General features: G+C 42.7%; 1 protein-coding gene across 9 annotated transcripts in view; it reads left to right on the plus strand.

The window, feature by feature from the left end:
* Urgcp (upregulator of cell proliferation) overlaps positions 1–20,243 on the plus strand; it is a 47,382-nt gene extending 27,139 nt beyond the window's left edge. For 3 of the 9 annotated variants that reach the window (XM_040291874.2, XM_013355962.4, XM_078039821.1), the window contains exons 2-6: positions 9,867–9,893; positions 10,197–10,267; positions 13,611–13,661; positions 14,017–14,055; positions 16,917–20,243. In XM_040291874.2, the coding sequence (XP_040147808.1) occupies positions 13,628–13,661; positions 14,017–14,055; positions 16,917–19,510 (2,667 nt within the window). In that variant the 5' untranslated portion in view covers positions 9,867–9,893; positions 10,197–10,267; positions 13,611–13,627 and the 3' untranslated portion in view covers positions 19,511–20,243. The remainder of the gene's footprint in view (positions 1–9,866; positions 9,894–10,196; positions 10,268–13,610; positions 13,662–14,016; positions 14,056–16,916) is intronic. The other 6 variants (XM_040291872.2, XM_040291873.2, XM_078039819.1 and 3 more) reach the window with 2 other exon arrangements.
* The last annotated feature ends 2,778 nt before the right edge of the window (positions 20,244–23,021 follow it).

Raw genomic sequence — 23,021 nt, forward strand, 5'->3', positions numbered from 1 at the left:
GTCACTAGGATTGTAGGTGCATACCACCATGTCTGGCTAAAATGCAAATCGATTCTTATCTTTGTTGTAGCTAAACCTTGATGTGAAGGAGCTTTAGAGTCTATGTCTTTGGGAAAATTCCTGCCAGTGGTTTCCCCAGTTACGTGGGATATTGACTCTCCTGGATTCCAGGCCCCTTCCAGCTCATGTTGGCAAATGGGAGGTAGGGGCTGGTTTGTGTCAGCATGTCAGTGCTGTTTTGCTCATGATCCCCTCCGCCTTGCTTTACCCACAACCGTGGCCAATGGAGATAGGACCAACTGATTGAGTCTAAAATCTTGGATTTAACCTGTGTCCTTTGTCTTTCTCACACCCTCTGTCTGGTGTGTTTAGGATTTCACTTCATAGACACCTTGAGGGCCTAGCCATGTGCTATCATCTTGAGGGCTGCTGGCCAGGTCTCAGTCTTCAGCCAGTGACACAGACAGGCCTGTTACCCTGACTCAGAGCCAGTGATGGCTCTTCTGTCCTGAAGAATAAAAGCCAGAGTCTTCTTTGTGGCCTCTGAAACTCAGTCTCCCTGCCAAGCTCTGAGCAACTTGGGGCCTTTTCTGGGCTGTGCCTCTAAAGCCTGTGCTTACATGGTCCCTTCTGACCATCCCACAATACAGCATCTGCTTTTACCCTCTCATGCCTGCACCCCACCGTGACTTAGCCTGCTTTCTATTTTCTAAGCACTTAACATCTTCTAGTTTGTTTTTGGTATTACTCATTGTCAATTTCTCCTTGTCTCATTGAGCTAAGTGAAGAGTCAGGCATTTCTGCCCTTCACCTTTATATCCCAAACTCCTAGAAAGGTTCCAAGCAGTAAATCCATGTGGGGTAAATCCAAGAGAACATTGACTTGCTTAGGATGTAATCTCTTTGGATCCTTGTAGCAACCTCATGAGCTATGCAGGCCAGGGATAGCAAACCTCATTTTATGGATTAGCATCTGTGTTATGCAGTGTTTGTGCAATGAGGGATTCTTCATCTCTCCAACCTAAGTCTACACTTAGGATTAGGGCTGCTCTTGAAAGTTCCACTTCCTATCATATGGTGAGCCTTACATGCCGTGGAAACCTTGACAAAGACTGGTAGCTTATTAGAACTATTTGTCTCCTCAGAAATCTCTCAGTTTGGGGGTGTTGGGATGATTATGGCCTTAGGGTTCAGGTGGTCACTCTGCCTCCTCTTCTAGTAGTCAGTGTTATTTTATCTGGCACCTCCTTGACCTTCCTGTGTGTCACTTGATAGTATATTGTACCTTGTCTCAGCCATTCCTTTGCTGTACAGCAGCAAGTTTTTTTTTTTGTTTTTTTTTTTTTTTGTACTAAAGATTAAACCCAGGGGCACTGAACCACATCACCACCTCTTTTTTATATTTAGAAACAGGGTCTTGCTAAGTTGCTAAAATCCTCTCTAACTTGCTAAAGCTCTCTCTAAGTTGCTGGGGCTGGGTTTGAACTCAAAATCCTCCTGCCTCAGCCTCTCAAGCTGCTGGGATTACAGGTGTGTGCCACTGCACCTAGCTTACACAGCAAGCTTTAAGCCTTTCAGAGTTGCCTTTTATAGGTGGGATGTCCCTACCCCAGATTTGTCCTAGATATCATTGTGTATTGAATTGTGTCCCCCTGAAGAGATATGTTAAAGTCCTAAATGTGTTCCTTTTTGGAAATAGGGTCTTTATAGATGTGATTAGTTAAAATGAGGTTATACCGGATTAGGCTGGTCTCTAGGGTAACTTGATGGGTGTCTGTATAAGAAGCAGAAAAGAGGCACACGGGAGAAAGCCATGTGAAGACAGAGGTAGAAGCTAATAATACATCTGTCAAGCCACACACACGGTTGGTATTAGTTTCTTGTGGCTGCTGTCAGAAGTGCCACAGACTAGGTGGCTTAAAAAAAGAAGTAGTAGTTTATTCTTTTACAGCTCTGGAAGTCAAAACAAAGAGATTAGCATGACTTGTTTTTCTCTGGAGATTCTGAGGGGTTTCTGCCCTAGAACTCTCTCTGGCTTCTGGCAATCCTTGACTTTCCTTGGATTGTAGATGCATTACATCAGCCTAGCCCTGTTGTCACATGGCATTCTTTCTGTGTATCCAGATTTCCCTCTTAAAAGGGCATTAGTTTTTGCATTAGAGGCCCAGCCTATATCACCTTATCTTAAAATTTAACTAATGACATCTGCAAGGATCCTGTTTCCAAGTAGAGTCACATTCACAGTACCAGAGTTGGGACTTGGGGCACCCAGTTCAACCCACAACATATACCCAAAGGTTTAAAAAGATTTATTGCTAAAAGGAGTGAGACTTTTGGGGCAGAGCAGCTGTCTTGGAGTTTTGCTTTGGTTTAGGGTGGTAACTGAGTGAGGGTCCCCAGCCAGCACCAAAGAAGGAACCTCAGGCTTTCTTGTCATCCCACCAGATGTAGAGCAGAAAGGGAAGGGGACTTGAAAAGTCTTACATCTAACCTCAAAAATGAAGTTGCTCTTTATTATCCAAAGCAGTTTATAACCTATTGTCAGTTACATTTTTGTAAGTATTTATAGCTGTGTCATCTGTTATCATGATAGGGTGACAGTGTACCTGTGCTCATCTAGTGCTCATCTGGGACAGTTGTTTTTCTAGGTACTGTCTTGTCTTTTGGCATCACCCAGTGAAGAAGCCATGGTTGTTGCTGGTAATCAGTGGTTGATGTGAGACAAGACCTGGGCCTGCTCACAGTTTTACCCTGTTTGTGCATGGCATTGATGGGCATTGTCCAGGGGTTGTCTGCTCTGAGGCAGATCAGCAGAAAAACAAAGGTGTGGCTTATCCCAGTGTCCAATAGATTCTTTTCTTTTCTTAGCTTTCCTACTCTTCCCCTTTCTACCCCTTCTCTTCTTTTCCTTCTTTCTTTCTTTCTATCCATCTGTTCATCTGTTTATCCATCCATCCATCCTGGGGATTGATCCTAGGGATGCTTTACCAATGAGCTACATCCTCAGACCTACTTACCTACATACATATCCATTTTTTATTTTGAGAAAGTGTCTTGCTAAGTTGACTAGGGCCTCACTAAGTTGCTGAGGCTGGCATTGAACTTGTGATCCTCTTGTCTCAGCCTCCTGAGTCACTGGCATTACTAGTGTGTGCCACCACGCCCAACTCCAATAGATAATTTCTTATTCATTAAACACCCAGGTCTCTGAATCAGAAACTCCAGGTATTGGTACAAAAGCTCCCCAGTTAATTCTGTTGGAAAATTAGAAAAACATAAATAAAATAAGAAAAAGAAAGGAAAGGGAAAAACAAGAAAAAGAGACTAGGAAAGTTTGTTTTGCTTCAAAACTAACTTTTGAGAGGTGAAAGAGAAAGGTGAACCATTGTAGACTTGCCAGAAATAGAAATAAGACCACTTCGTGCCAGTCACAATAGAGGTAGGTCTCTGGGTGGATTCCATCTGTATCCTGGCAATGTTCAGGGTTTTCAACCGGTAGCCAATCTGGAATAAACTAGTAGGTCTACTTCCTAACATGGTGAGAAAGAGCTGAGGACACTGAAGGTCAAGTCACTTCTGCCCTGGAGAGATGTCTGTGCTAGGAGGTGCCCCTGGAAGGCACACCCTAGAGGCTTGAGAGGATTTGTTTGTTTTGGTGTGTGCATGTGAATGTAGGTGTGTGTTTGTTTGTTTATTTAATTTTATTCTGGTACTGAGAATTGAAGCCAGGGGTCTGTTTACCAAGTTTCATCCCCAGCTCATTTTATTGTTTATTTTAGGACAGGGTCTCAGTTGCTGAGGCTGATCTTGAACTTGGGATCCTTCTGCCTTAGCCTTCTGAGTCTCTGGGTTATAGGACGCAGTACTGTGCCTGGCTGGCTTGCTTGCTTGCTTATTTATTTATTTTAAAATATTTTTTAGTTGCCAATGGATTTTTTACTTTATTTGTTCATTCATATGTGGTGCTGAGGATCAAACCCAGGGCCTCATACATGCTAGGCAAGCACTCCACCACTGAGCCACAACCCCAGTCCCTTATTTATTTATTTTTGAGATAGATGTTATACTGCATTATCCACAAACTGGTGGACATAAATGATCCTCCTGCCTTAGTCTACTTGAGTAGCTGGGACTACAAGTATGTGCCGTATGCTCTGCTGTTTTCTTTTTCTTTTCTTTTTTTTTTTAAGCTATTTATAGACTAGCCTCTAAGACAGGGTTAAATTACTTTTGCAAATGATGGAGCTCATTTGCAAACCTATGGATTCATTTTTCACCTCTAGAAAGTGACTTTATCTCCACATTTTGGGGCCACCTAAACATGTATTTTGAATACTGGTAAGAGAATATTTGCCCTTGCTGGCATGGAGGTACACACCTTTAGTCCCAGTGATGTGAGAGACTGAGACAGGAGGATCACAAGTCAGAGGTCACCCTCAGCAATTACTGAGACCCACTTAGACCCCTAGCAACTTAGTGAAACCCTTTCTCAAAATAGGAAAATTAAAAGGTCTGGGGATGTAGCTCAGTGGTAAAATGCCCCTGTATTCAATTCTCAATACAAAGGAAAAAGAGAGAGAGGAAAGAAAACATTTACCCTTTAAAAATTACCTCTAGTATTAAAAGTTGAAAGTTTTCCAGAGTTGCTAAGGATATGGGAAAATATTCATGATCAGTTAAGTGAGTAAGAAAGTAGAATATGTAGAGTAAAATATATTAATAAAGAAAAAAGAGCGTAGGGCCAGAGTGAGTCTCGAGAAGACTGAAACTACACAGCTACTAAGGAGGGAGTCAGATGGAGCACACAGAATGCAGTGTATCAGTTAACAGTGTATCAGTTAACAGGGAAGGACAGATTAATGTAGGGATAGTTTTTGAAAGTATGATAGGAAAGAGCAAAAGCATGATACTTTTCAATATTTTACATTTATATTATTTTTGGAATTAAAAAAATTAATGATATTAGTAATTTGCAAAAACTGCTTTGCAGAAAAGCTCCCTTGCCTGTGTCTAGGACCTATTAGTATTTTGCCATCCTAATTCAACTCTGCCTGTAGTATAGATGGGAAGATGCCTAAGGCTACAATGCCCACTGCACAAAATGGGGCTGGAGTTAGGGTTAACAGACTGACTCTTTGTATAACTTTTGAAATTATTAGCTATCATTAGAAATTATCTCAAACCTTCCTGAGCCTTAAAGATAATGAGCTAGGACTGAGGGTTTAGCTTAGTGGTAGATCTTTTGCCTAGCATACACTGAGTCCTGGGTTCGATCCTCAACACTGCCAAAAAAAAAAAAAAAAAAAAAAGATAATGAACTAGAAGAGAACCAGATATTCAGATATTTGGGTCCTAACTCTGGTGATGTGGGCAGATCCCTTGGCCACATCTCTCTGAGCCCTGCTTTCCACCTTGCAAAGTAGATTTTGGGTATTGAATTTGTCTGCTTGAACTGCCCTCTAAAGTACCACAGACTGGGGGCTTACACAGAGAGATTTACGTTTTCCAGGACTGGAGGCTGAAAGTCCCAAATCAAGGTACTGCAGATAGGATTTCTAATCAGGTCTTTTTCTCTTTGCATTTTCAGAGAGAGAGAGAGAGAGAACGAGCGAGCGAGAGCGAGCCCTTCTCTTATAGGACACTGATTTCATCACATGAGGCCCTGCCCTCATGGCCTCATTTAGTCTTAATTACCTAAAAGCTTCATGTCTAAATATAGCCACATTGGGATGAGGACTTCAACATAAGAATTTTGAGGATACACACAATTTAGTCCAGTACAAGTATTCAAAGATATCATGCATATGTGTAGTAAAGTTGTAAAATAAGAATCATTAGACACTTGGCTCTGCCTCCAGTTTCCCCCATTTTTCAGGAGCATTGATGGATCCACAAATCATGGTTTGTGCATTTCAGTTGTGATGGGTTGCAAGCAGTTTGGGAGCAAGAATAAAGTACAGAATTTGCAAATATGAACTCTTTTCTAAATTAGCACAAACTCAAGATCATCCCTGTGGCTTTGCCACTTTCTCACGTGGGATGGAAAGGGGTGAAGTTAAACTCCTGTCCAGGGCACTATCTGGAAGGCATGTCTTGGGGACAAATGTCCAGCCTAGGAGGCCTGTTATTGGCATCTTGGGCTGTAAAAACCTGTCATCTGCTCTCTCCCTACCTGACATTCTCTGGCAGCATCCTGGAGCCTCAGGGCCAGGCTTGTAGCTTCCCCTCTGTGGAACTATTTTTAACCTGTCATGCTGTTTTCCTTTTTTAAGGTTACTTTTGGTGTTTTTCATGTTACAAAGCAATATGTAATATGTTTTCTGCAGACAAGTGAAGAGAAGGCAATGAAAAACTTTATCAGCATCAAGGTTTGATGAAGTCAAATTTTTTTAATGCTCTGTTTATAGTGGCTAAGATGGCCATGCACACAGGAAACCTTTAGCTATCGGGACCATCTTAAGTGGGTGGCAGAAGCCTCTGGGTAGAGAAGGAGACCCCAAGGAACATGCTGGAATAACAACGAAAGGTTCTAAAAGTTCCTCTGGGAGGACGTACTTAATACAAAACTTTTGTCTTGCTGAGCAACTGAATGGGTGTTTAGGGAGGTGCTCTATGCCTTCTTCAAGGGGCCTGAGGCCTGTTCTCTATGCCACAGACTCACATATAAGATATGCACTCTTGGAAGAATAATTTTTTAAGGACACCATGTTATCAAGTCTTTTTTTGGCACCCATTTGTCTCATCTGTCCCAACCTTGAATCATCATAATTTTAATAGCTCTATTAGTTTTATAAAATTAATACTTGCTATTATTAAAAAATACAAATAAGACCAAAATAGTTGAATGTCCTGTTACCCAAATGTAACTGTCCACTATTAATTTTAACTTTTTTAATATTAATTTTTTTTTTAGGTGTAGATGGACACAACACAATGCCTTTATTTTTATGTGGTGCTGAGGATCGAACCTGGGTCCTGCCTGTGCTAGGCAAGCGCTATACCGCTGAGCCACAATCCCAGCCCCTAATTTTAACTTTTTAATCTTTATATTTACAAATAATTTCCTTTTAGAGATAAGTTACAAAAATAAAAATGGTCCCAAGATCCCTTCTAGAGTCTCTCTTTTTTTTTTTTTTTTTGTGGTACTGGAGATTGAATCCAGGGACACTCTACCACTGAACTATATTCACTATTCCTTTTTTATTTTGAGTCAGAGTCTTGGCAAGTTGCCTATGCTGGCCTTAAAATTGTGATCCTCCTGCTTCAGCTTTCCGAGTTGCTAGGATTATAAGTATGTGCAACCATGCCTGGTCAGATTCTCCCATTAACATTTTACCTCATTTATCATTCTTGTTCATCACTTCTCTTGTGTACTCTTGCATTCTCTCATCTGTGTCTATGTGTGGGGGCTGGGGATGTGGCTCAAGCGGTAGCGTGCTCCCCTGGCATGCGGGCGGCCCGGGTTCGATCCTCAGCACCACATACAAACAATGATGTTGTGTCTGCCAAAAACTGTGTCTATGTGTGCCTATATACACACACACATAAACACAAAAATATTTTTTTCTTACCATTAGACACTTCGTCCATTCAGGTTGCTGTAACAAAATAACATAGACTGTGGGTGGCTTATAAACAACAGAAATTTATTTTTCATAGTTCTGTAGTTTGGGAAGTCCAAGATCAAGGCACCATTTAGTGAGAGCCCATTCCTTATAGTGCATTCTTGCTGTGTCTTCACATGATGGTAGATGTAACAAGTTCCCTTGGGCCTCTTTTATAAGGGCATTAATCCCATTCATGAGAGCTCTACCTTCATCACCTAATCACCTCCAAATATCAACACACTGGGGGTAAACTTTTTAACATATGAATTTTGGAATGATACAAACATTCATTACATAGAGAGAGTAAGTTATATATACCACCTGACTTTTCCCTTAAATCCTTCAGTGTTTCCTAATAATAGAGATACTTTCTTATATAACCACAGTACAGTAACACAACCATATTTCTTTTTTTTTCTTTTCTTTCTTTTTTTTTTTTTTTTTTTTGTCTTTGGACCCCAAAATTTCCTTTTCTAGTGCAGGATCTAGTATAGGGTCAGGTATTGGGTTTGGTTTTGTCTCTTTAACTCCCTTTAATCCTGAACATTTCCATAGTCTGTCTTTTGTGACATGCACGCTCTGGAATAATACACTTCTCCTCTTTAGCATAAAGTCCCTCATTTTGTATTTGTCCTCATGATTGATCAGAACTTTACCTTCTGGGCCAGAACACTGCAGAGATACTGTGCCCTTATTCTGTGTGTCACAATAGGGCACATGAAGTCTCCCTGTCCTCCACATTAAGGTTCATTTTGATCATCCAGAGTATCACCTGAGCTCTCCATTGTGTTTTTTTCTTCCTGGCACCTAATAAACAGTCTAAAAGGAGACATTTTAAGACCAGGCAAATAGCTTGCTCCTCATCTGAATTCTCCTCTGAGAGTTAGCATTGGGTATTTGCTCTTGCTTGGACTATCTTAATATGATGTTTGCAAAATGATAGCATTCTGACTGTAGCACCCCTTCCATATTTAAAATTCTGTTGTGAGCAAGAGCCCTCCATTTATTTGTCTGTTATCTGTATGGACTAATTAATTCCTGTTTTTCAATGGTTTTAAATTAATTACTGTATTTAATTCTATTCATCCTCACACTGTCCCTAGTTTGGCCAGGGGAAGCCCCTCTAGTTGGCACCTGAATCCTATAGCATGCCCCAGAACTTTTCAGAGCACTTACTTGCTTTCTGAACTAATATACTCAAGTCCTCTTGTTCCTTCCCTGCTAGCCCTGGCATTAGGCAGAATCTCCAGGAAATCGTTGTTTCTTTTGCCATGGAATTAAAGGTACGAGGTGTGCGCATTACTATTGCAGTGTCTTTGTTTCCTGGCACTTATTGGGGACAGAGCTGGGATATGAATATGTATATGCACACATATCTACACATAGAAATATGCATGTACATAAACAGATCTGAGCATCCATGTGAAGTTACAATTCATACTAGTGCTTCCATTCCATTACACCTCTGTAAGTTTTGTAATTTCTTATATTTATATGTCCTTTCTTCTCCAGTGAAAACCGTGGCTTCTAACAAAATCAACACATATATTTGTTTGCTTATTTCTATGACATACCTAAAATAGGTTATTCATAATGGAAAAACAGTTCTTAAGTCTTTATAAAAGAATTCAGGGACTGCTAGTAGTATAGCTCAGTGGTAGAGTACTTGCCTAACATCTGTGCTTTTGGTGTATAAATTGCCTAGGCTAGTCTTGTTTGATTCCCAGCATCACTTTTTTATTTTATTTATTTATTTATTTTTATTGGTTGTTCAAAACATTACAAAGCTCTTGACATATCATATTTCTTACATTTGATTCAAGTGGGTTATGAACTCCCATTTTTACCCCGTATACAGATTGCAGAATCACATCTGTGATTCCCACCATCACTTAAAAAAATGTTAGGATCATCCCTCCCTGCCCACACTATTAACTTTTAATGAACATTCCTTTAGATTTCTCTATATATGCCTATAGATAAATACACACAATTTTATTAAATTGTATCATACTAGAATACTATTTTGTAACCTGACTTCCCCTCCTAATTAGTATATCATTAACATCTTTCCATAATGTTCATCTAAAATCATTTTGCCCACAAAAAGAAATCCACAGGATATTTTGTAATGGCTGCAGAATAAGATCATAATTCTTTGTTAACTGTCTTTGATTTTAAAAAGGCATCCAACTTTTTGCAATTATATATAAAGCTGGCATCAACATCTTTATAACTAAATCTTAATTATTTCCTTAGGATAGAAGTGGAATTACTGGTCAAAGGGTATGTATATTTTTATGTCTTTCTGAATGGCTGTATTTATTCTCTGGCCAGCAGCTTTTGTGAGTGCTGGAGTTTCCAGGCTAATGATTCTTGACTGGGCTGCACATCAGAGTCATAGAGGGCACTTTTAAAAGCAGAGATGCCCAGAACCGGCTCCCAGAGGTTCTGGTTTCGTGGACCTGGGGTATAACCAGAGTTTGTAGTTTTTAAAAGCTCCCCAAGAGATTTTCATAGCAACCAATTTGATAGGTGTAAGCCATAGTTTATTATATTAATTATGTATTTCTTCTGAAATTGTTTCAGACATTCTGAATTGGGAGAGGTGGCCCCAGAAATAAAACCATCAGAGAGACGTACAGCTGTGGCAATTGCAGGTAAAGTTGGACTTGAGCCCATTTTGAAGCAGATGTGTTTTCTTCTGTCCCATTGGGTTTCTGGGTTCCAGTACTTTCCTGGGCTGGGGATTATGGATCTCAAAAATAAATAAGTGTAAGACCTTTATTTTTCCTTTTTAAAAGAAGATTGTATCTCAAGGTATTCTATTCAAGTCTTGTGCCCACTTTTTAATGGAGATATTGTCTTTGTTATAAAGTTGTAAGAGTTCTTTTTTTGTTTGTTTAGTATGGGGCTTGATCCCCGGGGTGCTTTATCACTGAGCTGCATCCCAGTCCATTTTATTTTTTATTGTGAGACAGGGTCTCACTAAACTGCCAAGGGTCTCATTAAGTTGCTGTGGATAGACTGGAACTTGTGGTTTTCCTGCCTCAGGCTCCCTGAGTCCCTGGGATTACAAGTATTTGCTACCACTCCCAGCATAAAGAGTTCTTTATATGGATACTTAGATCCTACCAGATATATGATTTACAAATATTTTCTTCTGTTGAGTTGATCATCTTCGTTCTTTCCTTTTTTTCCTTTTCTTTTCTTCCCCCTTCTCCCCTCATCTTCCTTCTTTCCTTCCTATGCTGGAGATCAAACCCAGGGCCTCAAACATGCTAGGCAAGCACTCTGCCACTGAGCTACATCCCAAACCCTCTTTTTTATTTATAATGTCTTTTGATGCACAAGTTTTTTATTGTTTTTTCTTCTGTTGCCTGTGCTTTTGGCATATAAGAACCCACTGTCAAATCTAAAATTATGAAGATTTATGTCTATGTCTTTTTCTAAGAGTTTCATGGTTGGGCACTTTCATTTGTATCATTGATCCATTTTGAATTAATAACTTGTATACAGTGTTAGGTAGAGGTGTAACTTTATCCTTATGCATGCAGATAACCATACCTTATTTCTGTTTCTTTCTGTTTTTCTTTTTTCTTTCTTTCTTTCTTTTTTTTTTTTTTTTTTTTGTAGTACTAGGAATTAACCCTGACTCTACCAGTCAGTCAGCTACATCCCCAGCTCCTTTTCTTATTTTAAGACAAGCTTTTACTAAATTCCATAGGCTAGCCTTGAAGTTGTGACATTCCTGCCTCAGCCTCCCAAGTCACTGAGATTATAGGTGTGTGCCACCAAGCCCAGCTCATACCTCATTCTTTCTTTTTAAATTTTTTTTTTGTAGTTGTAGATGGATAGCATGCCTTTATTTTGTTTGTTTATTTTTATGTGGTGCTGAGGATCAAACCCAGTACCTCACATCCTGAGCAAGCACTTTACTACTGAGCCACAATCCCAGCCCTCATACCTCATTCTTGATGCTAATAGCTCCAAGGTGTGAAATGATATCTTAAATGTCTGTTTACTGCCCAATAACAAGTATTCCAAAATTTGGTGGAAAACACTATAGAGGGTACATACCAACTATTGTAATAATTGGTGGGAGGAGATCATTTCATTTGAGTGAAAATGGCTTTAATTGCCCTATTTTGGTTCTCCCACTTAGGCTAATAACAGTTCTTAATGGATATAATTTTAATGGTAGGTCTGGCCCACACACTGCCCTGTGCCCATTTGAACTTGGTGCTCCTGTGGTGTTGGAGTTCAGGCTTACGTCCTCTTGGGCCATGCCCTAGTAAGAATTCTAGTAGAGTCCTTGGCTCATGGATCTGAGCCTTGTGGCCTCCTTGTATTTGCTGTGGATTTGTGCCCTTGCTGGGGCCCTGCTTTGTCCCTGTCTGTCTTTTGCATAGTTTGCTTATTTGCCTTCTGCATCTCTACCTGTGGAACATTAGGTTATGTCCACCTCTTAGTTCCCTGACTTTGACTATTTGTGCTCACTTGACTTCTTGTACCTGTTATCTCTCTGAATCCGAATCAGGCTCTTTTCCATCCCTAACCAAGCAAAGCCCTGTTTCCTCTGGGGACTGAAGGTTACTTTTGATTCCAACTCAGACTACTCTAGAATCTCCAACCCCATCTCTGGCTCTCTAGTTTCCCATTCTCTTCTCTAGCCATTTCCGTATATGGTATTTTGGATTCTTTGTAAAAAATTTTTCTGATGTTTACTTCACTTTGAGCAAAATAACCTTTTGACTGCTAGACATTGCAGTTTGAGTCAGGGGAACTGTCCTGCATTGTCTCTTATATCTTTGGGCTGTTTAAGAAGAGCTTTCCTTTTTTTCTCTCAGGCCTGTCTCATATTCATTTCCCAGAGACATCATCAAAGAAGACAGTTTGAAATTTTAGAATATTCTCTTAATTATATGGGAATCATGAGAGAATTGAAAATATCAGAATCTTTTTTTGATAATAAGTTCTTAAAAATGTAAATTTGGGGACTGAAGATTTAGCTCAGTGGTAGAAGGCTCACCTCACATGCACAAGGACCTGATTTTTTTTAAAGTCTTTTTTTCCTGATATAAATATCTGATAGCATTAATTAAATACATTCTATCATTAAAATATTAGTGTGGATGGATTTAGTGTTATGCTAGAGACACAACTTTTCCTATTCTGCCCTCCCTACCTGGGGATTTGTGCTCTCATATAAATATTACTTTAAGTGATTACAAACACTCTTTCTGATGGAATAAAAATAATGTTGAGCTGGGCATTGTGGCACATGATTGTAATCCTATCTGCTTTGGAGGCTGAGACAGGAGGATTGCAAGTTTGAGGCTAGCCTGAGCAATTTAGTGAGACCCTTTCTCAAAAATTTTTAAAAAGGGCTGGGGAACTGGGCAGGGTGGCACATAATTTTAATCTCAGTGACCCAGCAGATAAGGCAGGAATTAGAGGCCAGCCTCAGCAACTTAGCCAGACTCTGTTTCAAAAATAAAATAAAAAGGTTTGGGGATATAGCTCAAAGATAGAGGGCTTCTGGATTCCATCCAGTACCACAAAAAATTGGGGTTGTAGGGGGTGCTTGGGATATAGTTCAGTGGTGAAGTGCTTGCCTGATATGCCTGAGGCACTGGATTCAATCCCTAGTACTGCAAAGAAAAATTCCAAAACCCAAAACATTTCTTGAGCCTCAGGAACAGTTATCATTGACCACAGTAACCTTATGTAAACTTTGTGTGTGTGTCTGTGTGTTGTGCCGGGGATTGAACCTCAGGCATGCTAGGCAAGCAAGCACTGTACCACTGAGCTATACCTCCAGCCCCCTTACTTAAGTGTTTTTTTTTTTTTTTGATGAAAGAAAATGGTTTAATTTTGATACATATAAAAGTTACAACCAGATTTACTTACATTATGAGTCTTTACTTAAGTGTTTTGATAGAAATGTTCTAACTTTCTGATGAAACTAAATGCCTGGTTTTTTGTTTTTTGTTTTCCTAGATTTGGAATGGAGAGAAATGGAAGGAGATGACTGCGGGTTCCATTATGGAGGTAGAAACTGTGGGACTTAGCATAGATTGGTTTGGAGAAGGAAAAGGAGGGGAGAAAATCGAAAAATAACTAGGATTTCATATTTTTAATAATTGAGATACTTTGTTATTTTGGTAAGAAAGAAGGAGAGTTCTGGGTTTAGGTTAAATTACTTTGTGTCAATCAAAGGCACGTATTTGAATGACCTTCATTTTTCTTTTCTTTTCTTTGGTGCTGTACTGGGGATTGAACCCAGGAATGTACTAAGCTGTTGTTCTACCACTGAGCCACATTCCTAGCCCTGACACTTTCTTTTTCTTTTCTTTTCTCATAGATGGTAGCCCTGACACTTTCTTTTTCTTTTCTTTTCTCATAGATGGTACGAATGAGGCTCAGGACAATGACTTCCCGACAGGTATACATTTTCTCTTTTTGTTCTAGCTTTCTTTTCTTTTCCTTTTTTTTTTTTTTTTTTTTGGCAGGGTGGGTGGGTACCAGGAGTGCTTAACCAGTGAGCCACATCCACAGTCTGTTTTTATTTTTATTCTGAAACAGAGTCTCACTTTTAGCCTCGCTAAATTGCTGAGGCTGGCTTTGAACCTGTGATCCTCCTGCCTCAGCCTCCCAAGCCATTGGGTTTATAGGCATATGCCACCACACCCAGCTGTTCTAGCTTTCTGATATATTATTGGAGGGGGACATTATCTAGGCTGGTGGTTCCACATCTATCTGCATCAAATCCTGGGAAGGCAAAGTGCTGAGATCTGGGATGCCCTAATCCATTAATCATTTATGGAACATTAGTAATATTGCTGAAAACCAAACCTCTGAAAGCTCACTAACCATGGGGAGTAACTAGCAGTAGTAACCTTCTCCTTCAACACATCCACTTCCATATTTAGCATCTGTGGAGGGGAAGCTCAGGAATCTTTTTGTGTGTGTGGTACTAGGGATTAAGCCCATGGGCCTTGTACAAGCTATGTAAGCTACATCCCGATTCCTTTTTTGAACTTTTGAAATAGGGTGTTGCCAAGTTGTCCAGGATGGCCTTGAATTTGCAATGCCCCTGCTTTAGCCCCCTGAGTAGCTGGGATTGTAAGTGTACTACCATGCTTGGCTGGATGGAACCTTTTTTTTTGGTGGGGGTACTGGGGATGGAACTCAGGGGCACTCAACCACTGAGCCATATCCCCAGGTTTATTTTGTATTTTATTTAGAGACAGGGTTTCACTGAGTTGCTTAGCACCTCACAGTTGTTGAGGTTGGCTTTGAACTTGCAATCTTCCTGCCTCAGCCTCCCAAGCTGCTGGGATTACAGGCGTGGGGCACCGGTCCAAGCTGGATGGAATATTTTATTTATTTATTTATTTATTTAAATATTTATTTTTTAGTTGTAGTTGGACACAATACTTTCATTTTATTGATTTTTATGTGTTATTGAGGATCCAACTCAGGGCCTTGCAGAGTGAGTGCTAGATGAGCGCTCTACTGCTGAGCCACAACCCCAGCCCTGGAATCTTTTATTTTAAACAAGTTCCTAAAGTGATTCTTATCTCAGCTAGTCTGGAAACCTTTCAGGTGGCCCAGTAGTTTCTCCTGAGTTTGGGAATGCAGGCCCAGAGCTGCCAAACAGCCTGCCAAAGGCCACTGTTTAGGCACAGATGCATAGGAGAATGGGTTGTTGGTTCTGGCTTTTCCCTTTTGCCTTTTACTCCTTGTAACTTAATAAAAACATTTGTTCTTTATATAGATGAAAAATTATGTCCCTGATTTCATCCAGGCAAAACTATGAAACCTGAAAAATATCCACGCAGGATATTGCCACAGTGTAACCCTCCATGCGGTTCCTCTGTTTTTGCAAGTTCCCATGCCACTTGTTCTCTCTGGAGTGGTCTTACAATTACACTGCTGTAGAACTCTGAGCCTTGGGATCAGTGCTGTGGAGCATTTAGGTCACTTGGGAAAGGTCCTGAATCTGTTACTTGACCTTGGGAAACAATAGCAGGGCTGAATCAACCAGTGCTTTCTCTCATGGTTTATTTGAGCATATTTCTTCCTCTCAAGAGGAACTGGAGAAAAGTTTGGAGCTTTTATTATATTTATTGTTTTATGCATTAACATTTAAAGTAAAGTGATTATGTGCAGTTTGAACTTTGGTAAGATGCCATGCCAAGGCTGGGGATGTGATTCAAGCGGTGGCGCGCTCGCCTGGCATGCGTGCGGCCTGGGTTCGATCCTCAGCACATACAAACAACAAAGATGTTGTGTCCGCCGAATACTAAAAATTAAATATTAAAAAAAAAAAAGATGCTATGCCAGACTCTTGGAGATAGCAATCCTGTCCAGAGCATCTAACTTGTAAGATTTTATATTGTATAGAGTGATATTTGACTATCTGAACAAATAAACAAGTTTTCACTTAGTCTGCACCAGATATTTTACTATGACTAAAAATTACATATTGGTCTCAGATCTATGATTGCTGACTTTCCTTGCTTACTAATATTTTCCTTTAAAATATTATCCAACTTATTTATAAGGAAAAATAACATTAATTAGAATTCAGAGAGTAAATAGTGATTGTGCCCCTGTGGAAACTTCCTGGTGACATTGAGGGAGCACAAGGTTCAGCTTATGTGTGTGGCCAGAAGCACTGGAATAACTCTGGCATGCATTATGGTATGGGAGGTGGGGCCTGCATTCATTACCTAAGGGGCATGTTCTGTTCACTCTAACCAATTAATTTTGAGCTAAGTGATAGATTTTGGAGATTTCTAGAGAAACCAGAAATTGGTGCTTTTACATGAACTCTCCCCAATTTTTAATTGTGACTCTTTTTTTTTTCCTTTCTGTTTTCTTTTTTTTTTTTTTTTTTTTTTTAAGAGAGAGTGAGAGAGGAGAGAGAATTTTTAATGTTTTATTGTTTAGTTCTCGGCAGACACAACATCTTTGTTGGTATGTGGTGCTGAGGATCGAACCCCGGCCGCACGCATGTCAGGCGAGCGCGCTACCGCTTGAGCCACATCCCTAGCCCTCCTTTCTGTTTTCTAATGTTATCACATCTGTGTAGGATGATAGTATTTACCTTGATATTGGATCCCATTCCCCTCCCTGATCTCAGGTCAGCTAAACATACCCTGAGCTTCCTGTTTCTGCATCCCACTCCTAGGGACATCCTTTCTAACCCTTTCCTGCTGGACTCTCCCTCTCCAGCTCTACAGTGGCCCTGACTCAGGAATGTAGACTGAGCAGTCATGTCTCCATTTCTTTCCACAGTGGAGAGAAGCAGGCTTCAGGAAATGCTATCCCTGTTGGGACTGGAGACATACCAGATGCAGAAGCTCAGCCTCCAGGACTCTCTGCAGATCAGTTTTGACAGTATGAAAAACTGGGCTCCTCAGGTTCCCAAGGACCTGCCCTGGCATTTCCTCAGAAAACTGCAGGCCCTCAATGCTGAAGCCAGGAATACCACCATGGTGCTGGATATGCCTCCAGATGCCCGGCCTGCAGAGAAGGAAAACCAGATGGAGGAGATGATCTATTGGGATCCAGCCGAGGATATCGCTGCTGATGACATCTACTCTTTCTCTGAGTTGCCAACACCCGACACACCAGTGAACCCCCTGGACCTTCTCTGTGCCCTGCTGCTGTCCTCAGACAGCTTTCTGCAGCAGGAGATTGTACTCAAGATGTCCCTCTGCCAGTTTGCACTCCCACTTGTGTTGCCTGACTCGGAAAACCACTATCACACCTTTCTGCTGTGGGCCCTACGGGCTGTTGTACGGACGTGGTGGTCCCAGCCCCCTCGGGGCCTGGGCAGCCTAAGAGAGGACAGTGTGGTCCTATCCAGGGCACCTACCTTTTCCTTCGTGCGCATGGATGTCAGCAGCAACTCTAAGTCCCAGCTGCTCAATGCCATCCTCAGCCCGGGCCGTAGGCAATGGGACTGCTTCTGGCATCGGGATCTCAACTTGGGCACTAATCCCCGGGAGATTGCAGATGGGTTAGTAGAAATTTCTTGGTTTTTCCCCAGCGGCAGGGATGACCTGGATGTCTTCCCAGAGCCTGTGGCCTTTCTGAACCTGCGAGGTGACATTGGGTCTCATTGGCTGCAGTTTAAACTTTTGACAGAAATCTCCTCGGCTGTGTTTATTCTGACAGACAACATCAGTAAGAAGGAATACAAACTATTATACTCTATGAAGGAGTCAACCACAAAATACTACTTCATTCTGAGTCCCTACCGGGGGAAACGGAACACAAACCTCCGATTCCTGAACAAGCTGATCCCTGTGCTGAAGATAGACCACTCACATGTCCTGGTGAAGGTCAGTAGCACTGACAGCGAGAGCTTTGTGAGGAGGATCAGAGGGATTGTGGGTAGTGTGGTACGGTCCCCATGCAGGAGGGTGTCTGTGGAAGACATGGCTCATGCAGCCCGGAAGTTGGGCCTCAGAATTGATGAGGACTGTGAGGAGTGTCAGAAGGCAAAGGACCGAATGGAGAGAATCACCAGAAAGATCAAGGACATAGATGCCTACAGGAGGGATGAGCTTAGGCTGCAGGGAGACCCTGGAAGGAAAGCAGCCCAAGTGGAGAGGGAGTTCTGCCAGCTGCAATGGGCCCCAGACCCACCTGAGAAGCACCGGGCTGAGCTGAGGCGTCGGTTTCTAGAGCTCCGGATGCAGCAGAATGGCCAGGAGCCTACCTCAGGGGTACAAGAGTTCATTGCTGGGATCAGCAGCCCCTCTCCGGGTGAGAGACAATACTTCCTGAGGTGGATGGAGTGGGGGCTGGCTCGGGTGGGCCAGCCACGGCTGAGACAGCCCCCAGAGACCCTTCTCACTCTGAGACCAAAACTCAGTGGGGCCTCAGACTTGAGTGAATCACTCTGGCCTGAGCCTCTTGGGGTAGAGCATTTCCTGCGTGAGATGGGGCAATTCTATGAGGCAGAGAGTTGCCTGGTGGAGGCAGGGAGGCTGCCAGCTGGCCAGAGGCGCTTTGCCCACTTCCCAGGCCTGGCTGTAGAGCTGCTGCTGCTGGGGCTGCCCCTGGAATTGGTGGATGGGGGAACCCTGAGCATCCCTGTTCGTTGGGTCACAGGGCTCCTCAAGGAGCTGCACATCCGCCTGGACAGGAGGTCTCGGCTGGTAGTTCTATCTGCCCTGGGGATACCAGGCACAGGGAAATCCATGCTTCTCAACACCATGTTTGGCCTGCGATTTGCTACCGGGAGGATCTGCAGTCCCCGGGGGGCCTTCATGCAGCTCATCACAGTGGCTGAGGGCTTCAGCCAGGACCTGGGCTGTGACCACATCCTTGTGATAGACTCTGGGGGGCTGATCAGTGGGGCTTTGACCTCAGCTGGGGACAGGTTTGAGCTGGAGGCTTCACTGGCCACTCTGCTAATGGGGTTGAGTAATGTTACTGTGGTCAGTTTAGCTGAAACGAGGGACATTCCACCAGCTATTCTGCATGCATTTCTGAGGTTGGAAAAAACAGGACACATGCCCAACTATCAGTTTGTGTACCAGAACTTTCATGACATGCCTGCCCCCAGCCCCAAGCCAAGAGAGAGGAGACAGCTCTTGGAACCACCCAGTGATCTGAACAGAGCTGCTGCCCAGATGGAGAAGCAAGGTGGTGGCTTCCGGACACTGGCGGGCCTAGCCTTCTGCGACCCTGAGAGGCAGCATGTCTGGCATGTCCCAGGACTGTGGCATGGAGCACCACCCATGGCTGCTGTGAGCCTGGGGTATAGTGAGGCCATTTTTGAATTGAAGAGATGCCTGCTAGAAAACATCAGAAATGGCCTGTCCAACCAAAACAAAAACATCCAGCAGCTCATTGAGCTGGTGCGGCGTCTGTGAGTGTTCAGGTGTTGGGGCTGCTATGGTGGCCTATTCTGATGGGGTCTAGCAGGCTGTGCCCAGGCACCTGAGAGGCGGCTGGTGCCTACTGCACATGAGAAGGAAGACCAGTAAAAGACAGGGGTAGGGGTCTCCTAACAGTGTTAAGAAAAGAGATAACCTCACTGACCAGCTCAGAGATGTCACTGGGGAAATTAGAGGCCCTGGGTGGGGTGACACAAGCAGTAATTTGATCTTTCCTGAATCCTGTCAAGGTTCCTAAGGGTTGGCCCTATGGACAGCTACTCCTTCATTGGCCCCTGGAGTTTGGAACAGCTTCCTCAGTCACTGTAGGCCCCAGCAGGGAGGGATATCCAGTTGAGGTTAGGAGTTGTCCTGAGGAAGCATAGGGGAGGTCTTGCTTCCACAAAACCTAAGGGTTGTGGACCAGCATTTGAGGTTTTGGTGATGTGATCCTGCCCATGTGTGCAAGACACTGCCATAGAACCAGGTATATGGACTGATCTGTGAAGCCTTCCCTGACCCTTGCCCCCAGGATGCGTTCATCAGAAACCCTGTTGTGTCCCAGCACTTTGTCATACCTCTGCCTCAACATTTCATGGCGTATTGTCACTCATGTGTTTACTGTCTGCCCCCAGACTGTGAGCTCCTTGAGGGCAGGGACAGAACATCCAGCTCTGTATCCCCAGGGTCTGGCACACTGTAGGCACTTAATAAATGTTTGTCGAATGAATGAATGCTCACCTGATAGTAGTGCCCAGGTTCTGCCTCTCTGTGCCTTCACTGTTCTGTGTGCTCAGAGAGGATACAACAGCTGCCTAAGGAGAGCTCTGGAGAACTACATGACAAATGTGAAATTGTTCCCTTTCTTTAAGCAAAGAGCAATTCTGGCTGTTAACTGAGAAAGGAATTAAGTGCTTTCACAAGCACTTAGGTAATTCCATCTTTGCCCCAATTTATAGGTGATGGAGGAAGCCCCAGACTGCACACCTACATGGCAGAACACAGAGGAACCAGTGGTGTACTCATCCATTGGCTCTTCCTAACCTCCACAATATCTAAGGATCCCTGAGCCACCAGAGCAAGCCAGCCTGACCCTTCTGGTGTCCTCTCCACATCTTTCCCTGGCCCACTTAGCCACCATTTAGGCCTGATACTTGACCAGAGACCTTGGACTCCTGCCCTGTTGATCCTCCAGCTGGAAACCTACCCTGTTTCTTGTCCTTTTACCAGACACAGCAAAGGTGCCCTCAGCTCCAGGGCTTCTGGTCTGGAACCCTTTCTTGAATGGAGGTTCCCTGATCCTTCTTCTGTCTGCCTTGCTTGCTGGGGGGACCCAGTATGCTCCATCTGCTGATCTCTTCACTTTCAAATTATTGTCACTGTGATATGGGAGCAGTTTCTAGTTATATGTAGTAGGTAGCAGTTTAGGAAAAACTTTCCCTTCTGAAACACATAAGTTGGGCATGGTGGTGTAATCCCAGCTACTGGAAAGGCTGAGGCAGGAGGATTGAAAGTTCCATAGTGAAGCTGCAACTTAGACCCTGTCTCAAAAAAGCCTAGGGTTGTAGCTCAGTGAAAGAGTGTTTGCATTCAGCGTGTGAGGCCCTGGGTTCAATCCTCAGTACTGGGGGTGGAAATGGGGAGAAGAATGCTAGCTGAGTTGGAAATACCAAGGCCTTTCCTTTTTTTCCACCAGAGCCATAGAAGCTGCCCAGGGGCTTCTCCAACACAGTAGGAATTTCATCCAGGATAATCCTGGGCCTCAAGTTAAAACACTGGAAACTCCTTTAAGAATTGCTGAATATCAGCCAGTTCCCTTAAAAAATTGAGCTGGTTAGACTGGGGATATAGCTCAGTTGGTAGAGTGCTTGTCTCACATTCACAAGGATCTGAGTTCAATCCCTAGCACCATTAAAAGAGAGAGAGAGAGAGAGGTATATGTGCTAAGGAGGTAGTTCAGTGATAAAACATTTACCTGGCATGAGTAAGGCCCTAGATTCAATCCCCAGCACTGGGTTAAAAGAAAAAAAATTGATTCAAGCTGTTCCTAAAATCCATGACAAGGAAGTCGGCCCTAGTGGCTTCTAACAAATCAAGGATTCTTTATATAGGATCTACCCATTGTCCAAAGATAAATTCAATCTAAATGCCTGAGGCTTAAGTGTATGCAGCTCATGCTTTCATCAGCCTTTCAAAGAGATGCAGGATTTAAAGGAAATTATTACTAACCACTTAATAATCGGGGAAGTTATTCTATACATCCCCTATAAAACAATTGTACAAAATATTTAAAATTTTGAAAAAAGACCAGTCTGCAGATTGGGAGCAAGAGAGTCTGCCAGGGGTAGCCTTGGTCAGAACCACTTTGGAGGAATTCTGAAACTACTTGTGTCAAGTGAGAGATCATTGCTACTCTGAGATGCAGGAACAGAAGAGGTCACCCTGGAGCTCTGACTTTTTTCAGGAAGTCACATGTTCTTGCCCTTTTGGTGGGTTGATGTCTCAAGCCCATGACTATGAAAAAGGGATTGACCTTCAGACCCTCAAGTCAGGGTTGCTCCTAGGATTCAAACTTACATAATCCCCAAAACTAGTTTGGTAGCTCTAGAGCTACAAACACAAAGTGTCAGTCTGCCCTTCTCATTTCTGGATGTTTACCACAGCCAGAGGCCAATCTGCATCACACCTCAAGAAACACCTTTAGGATTTGAGAGGCCTAGAGCTTGCAAAGAGGCTACTGGGGAGGTCATGTCTTATAGCCAAACTTCGCAATGGGAGAATCACTCAGGGGAAGCATGGGCAGACAGCAGGCTGCTCATTAGGTGATCCTGTAAGAATTTGAGACAAAGGACCCTTGAGATGGACTGTGCTGTTACAGCACACAGGATTTTCAGCCTGGTCTGAATCTTGTCCTTGCTTCCTCCTAACTGACCCTTGAGCAAGGTTACTTGGCTTCTCTAAGCCTTGGTTTGCCCACTAGCACCTGCTTAATGTGGAAAGTGCTTACACAGTGCCTGCTCTGGAGGAGTATTCTGTGAATAAGTGCCATGTCTCAAATGTCAACATGCCAAATTAAGAATCATTAATGTATCAATGTATCTTAAAAGTAACCATCTTTCTTCCTTAAGAATATACAAAATAGCATCTTGTAACTGATGTTATCTTACATTCACTAAATACAGTACTGGGTAGGGCTGGTGTTTTGTAGTCTGTACCAATGTAAACCTGATCTGTAGCTACTCCAGCTCCTTAGATGTGATGAATTAGCTCAGGAAAGAAAAATCCTTTCTCTTTTTGAGTCAGTAATAAAATGGTTTTGGCCCTAATCCTATCTGATTTCTTCTAGGACCAACAAAATTACATCAGAATGCAGCTTTATAAGCAGTGATGAGGCAGGGCCACAGAAGAGAGCCAAGCTGTCCTTGATCCTGGTTCATGATATTCTGCTCAGTCCATAGCAGCCACACCGTGGCTACCTCCATGCTGTTGTCAGCTGATGCCTCCCCCT

The sequence above is a fragment of the Ictidomys tridecemlineatus genome, chromosome 2, assembly GCF_052094955.1.
Source record: "Ictidomys tridecemlineatus isolate mIctTri1 chromosome 2, mIctTri1.hap1, whole genome shotgun sequence".
Classification (NCBI taxonomy): domain Eukaryota; kingdom Metazoa; phylum Chordata; class Mammalia; order Rodentia; family Sciuridae; genus Ictidomys; species Ictidomys tridecemlineatus.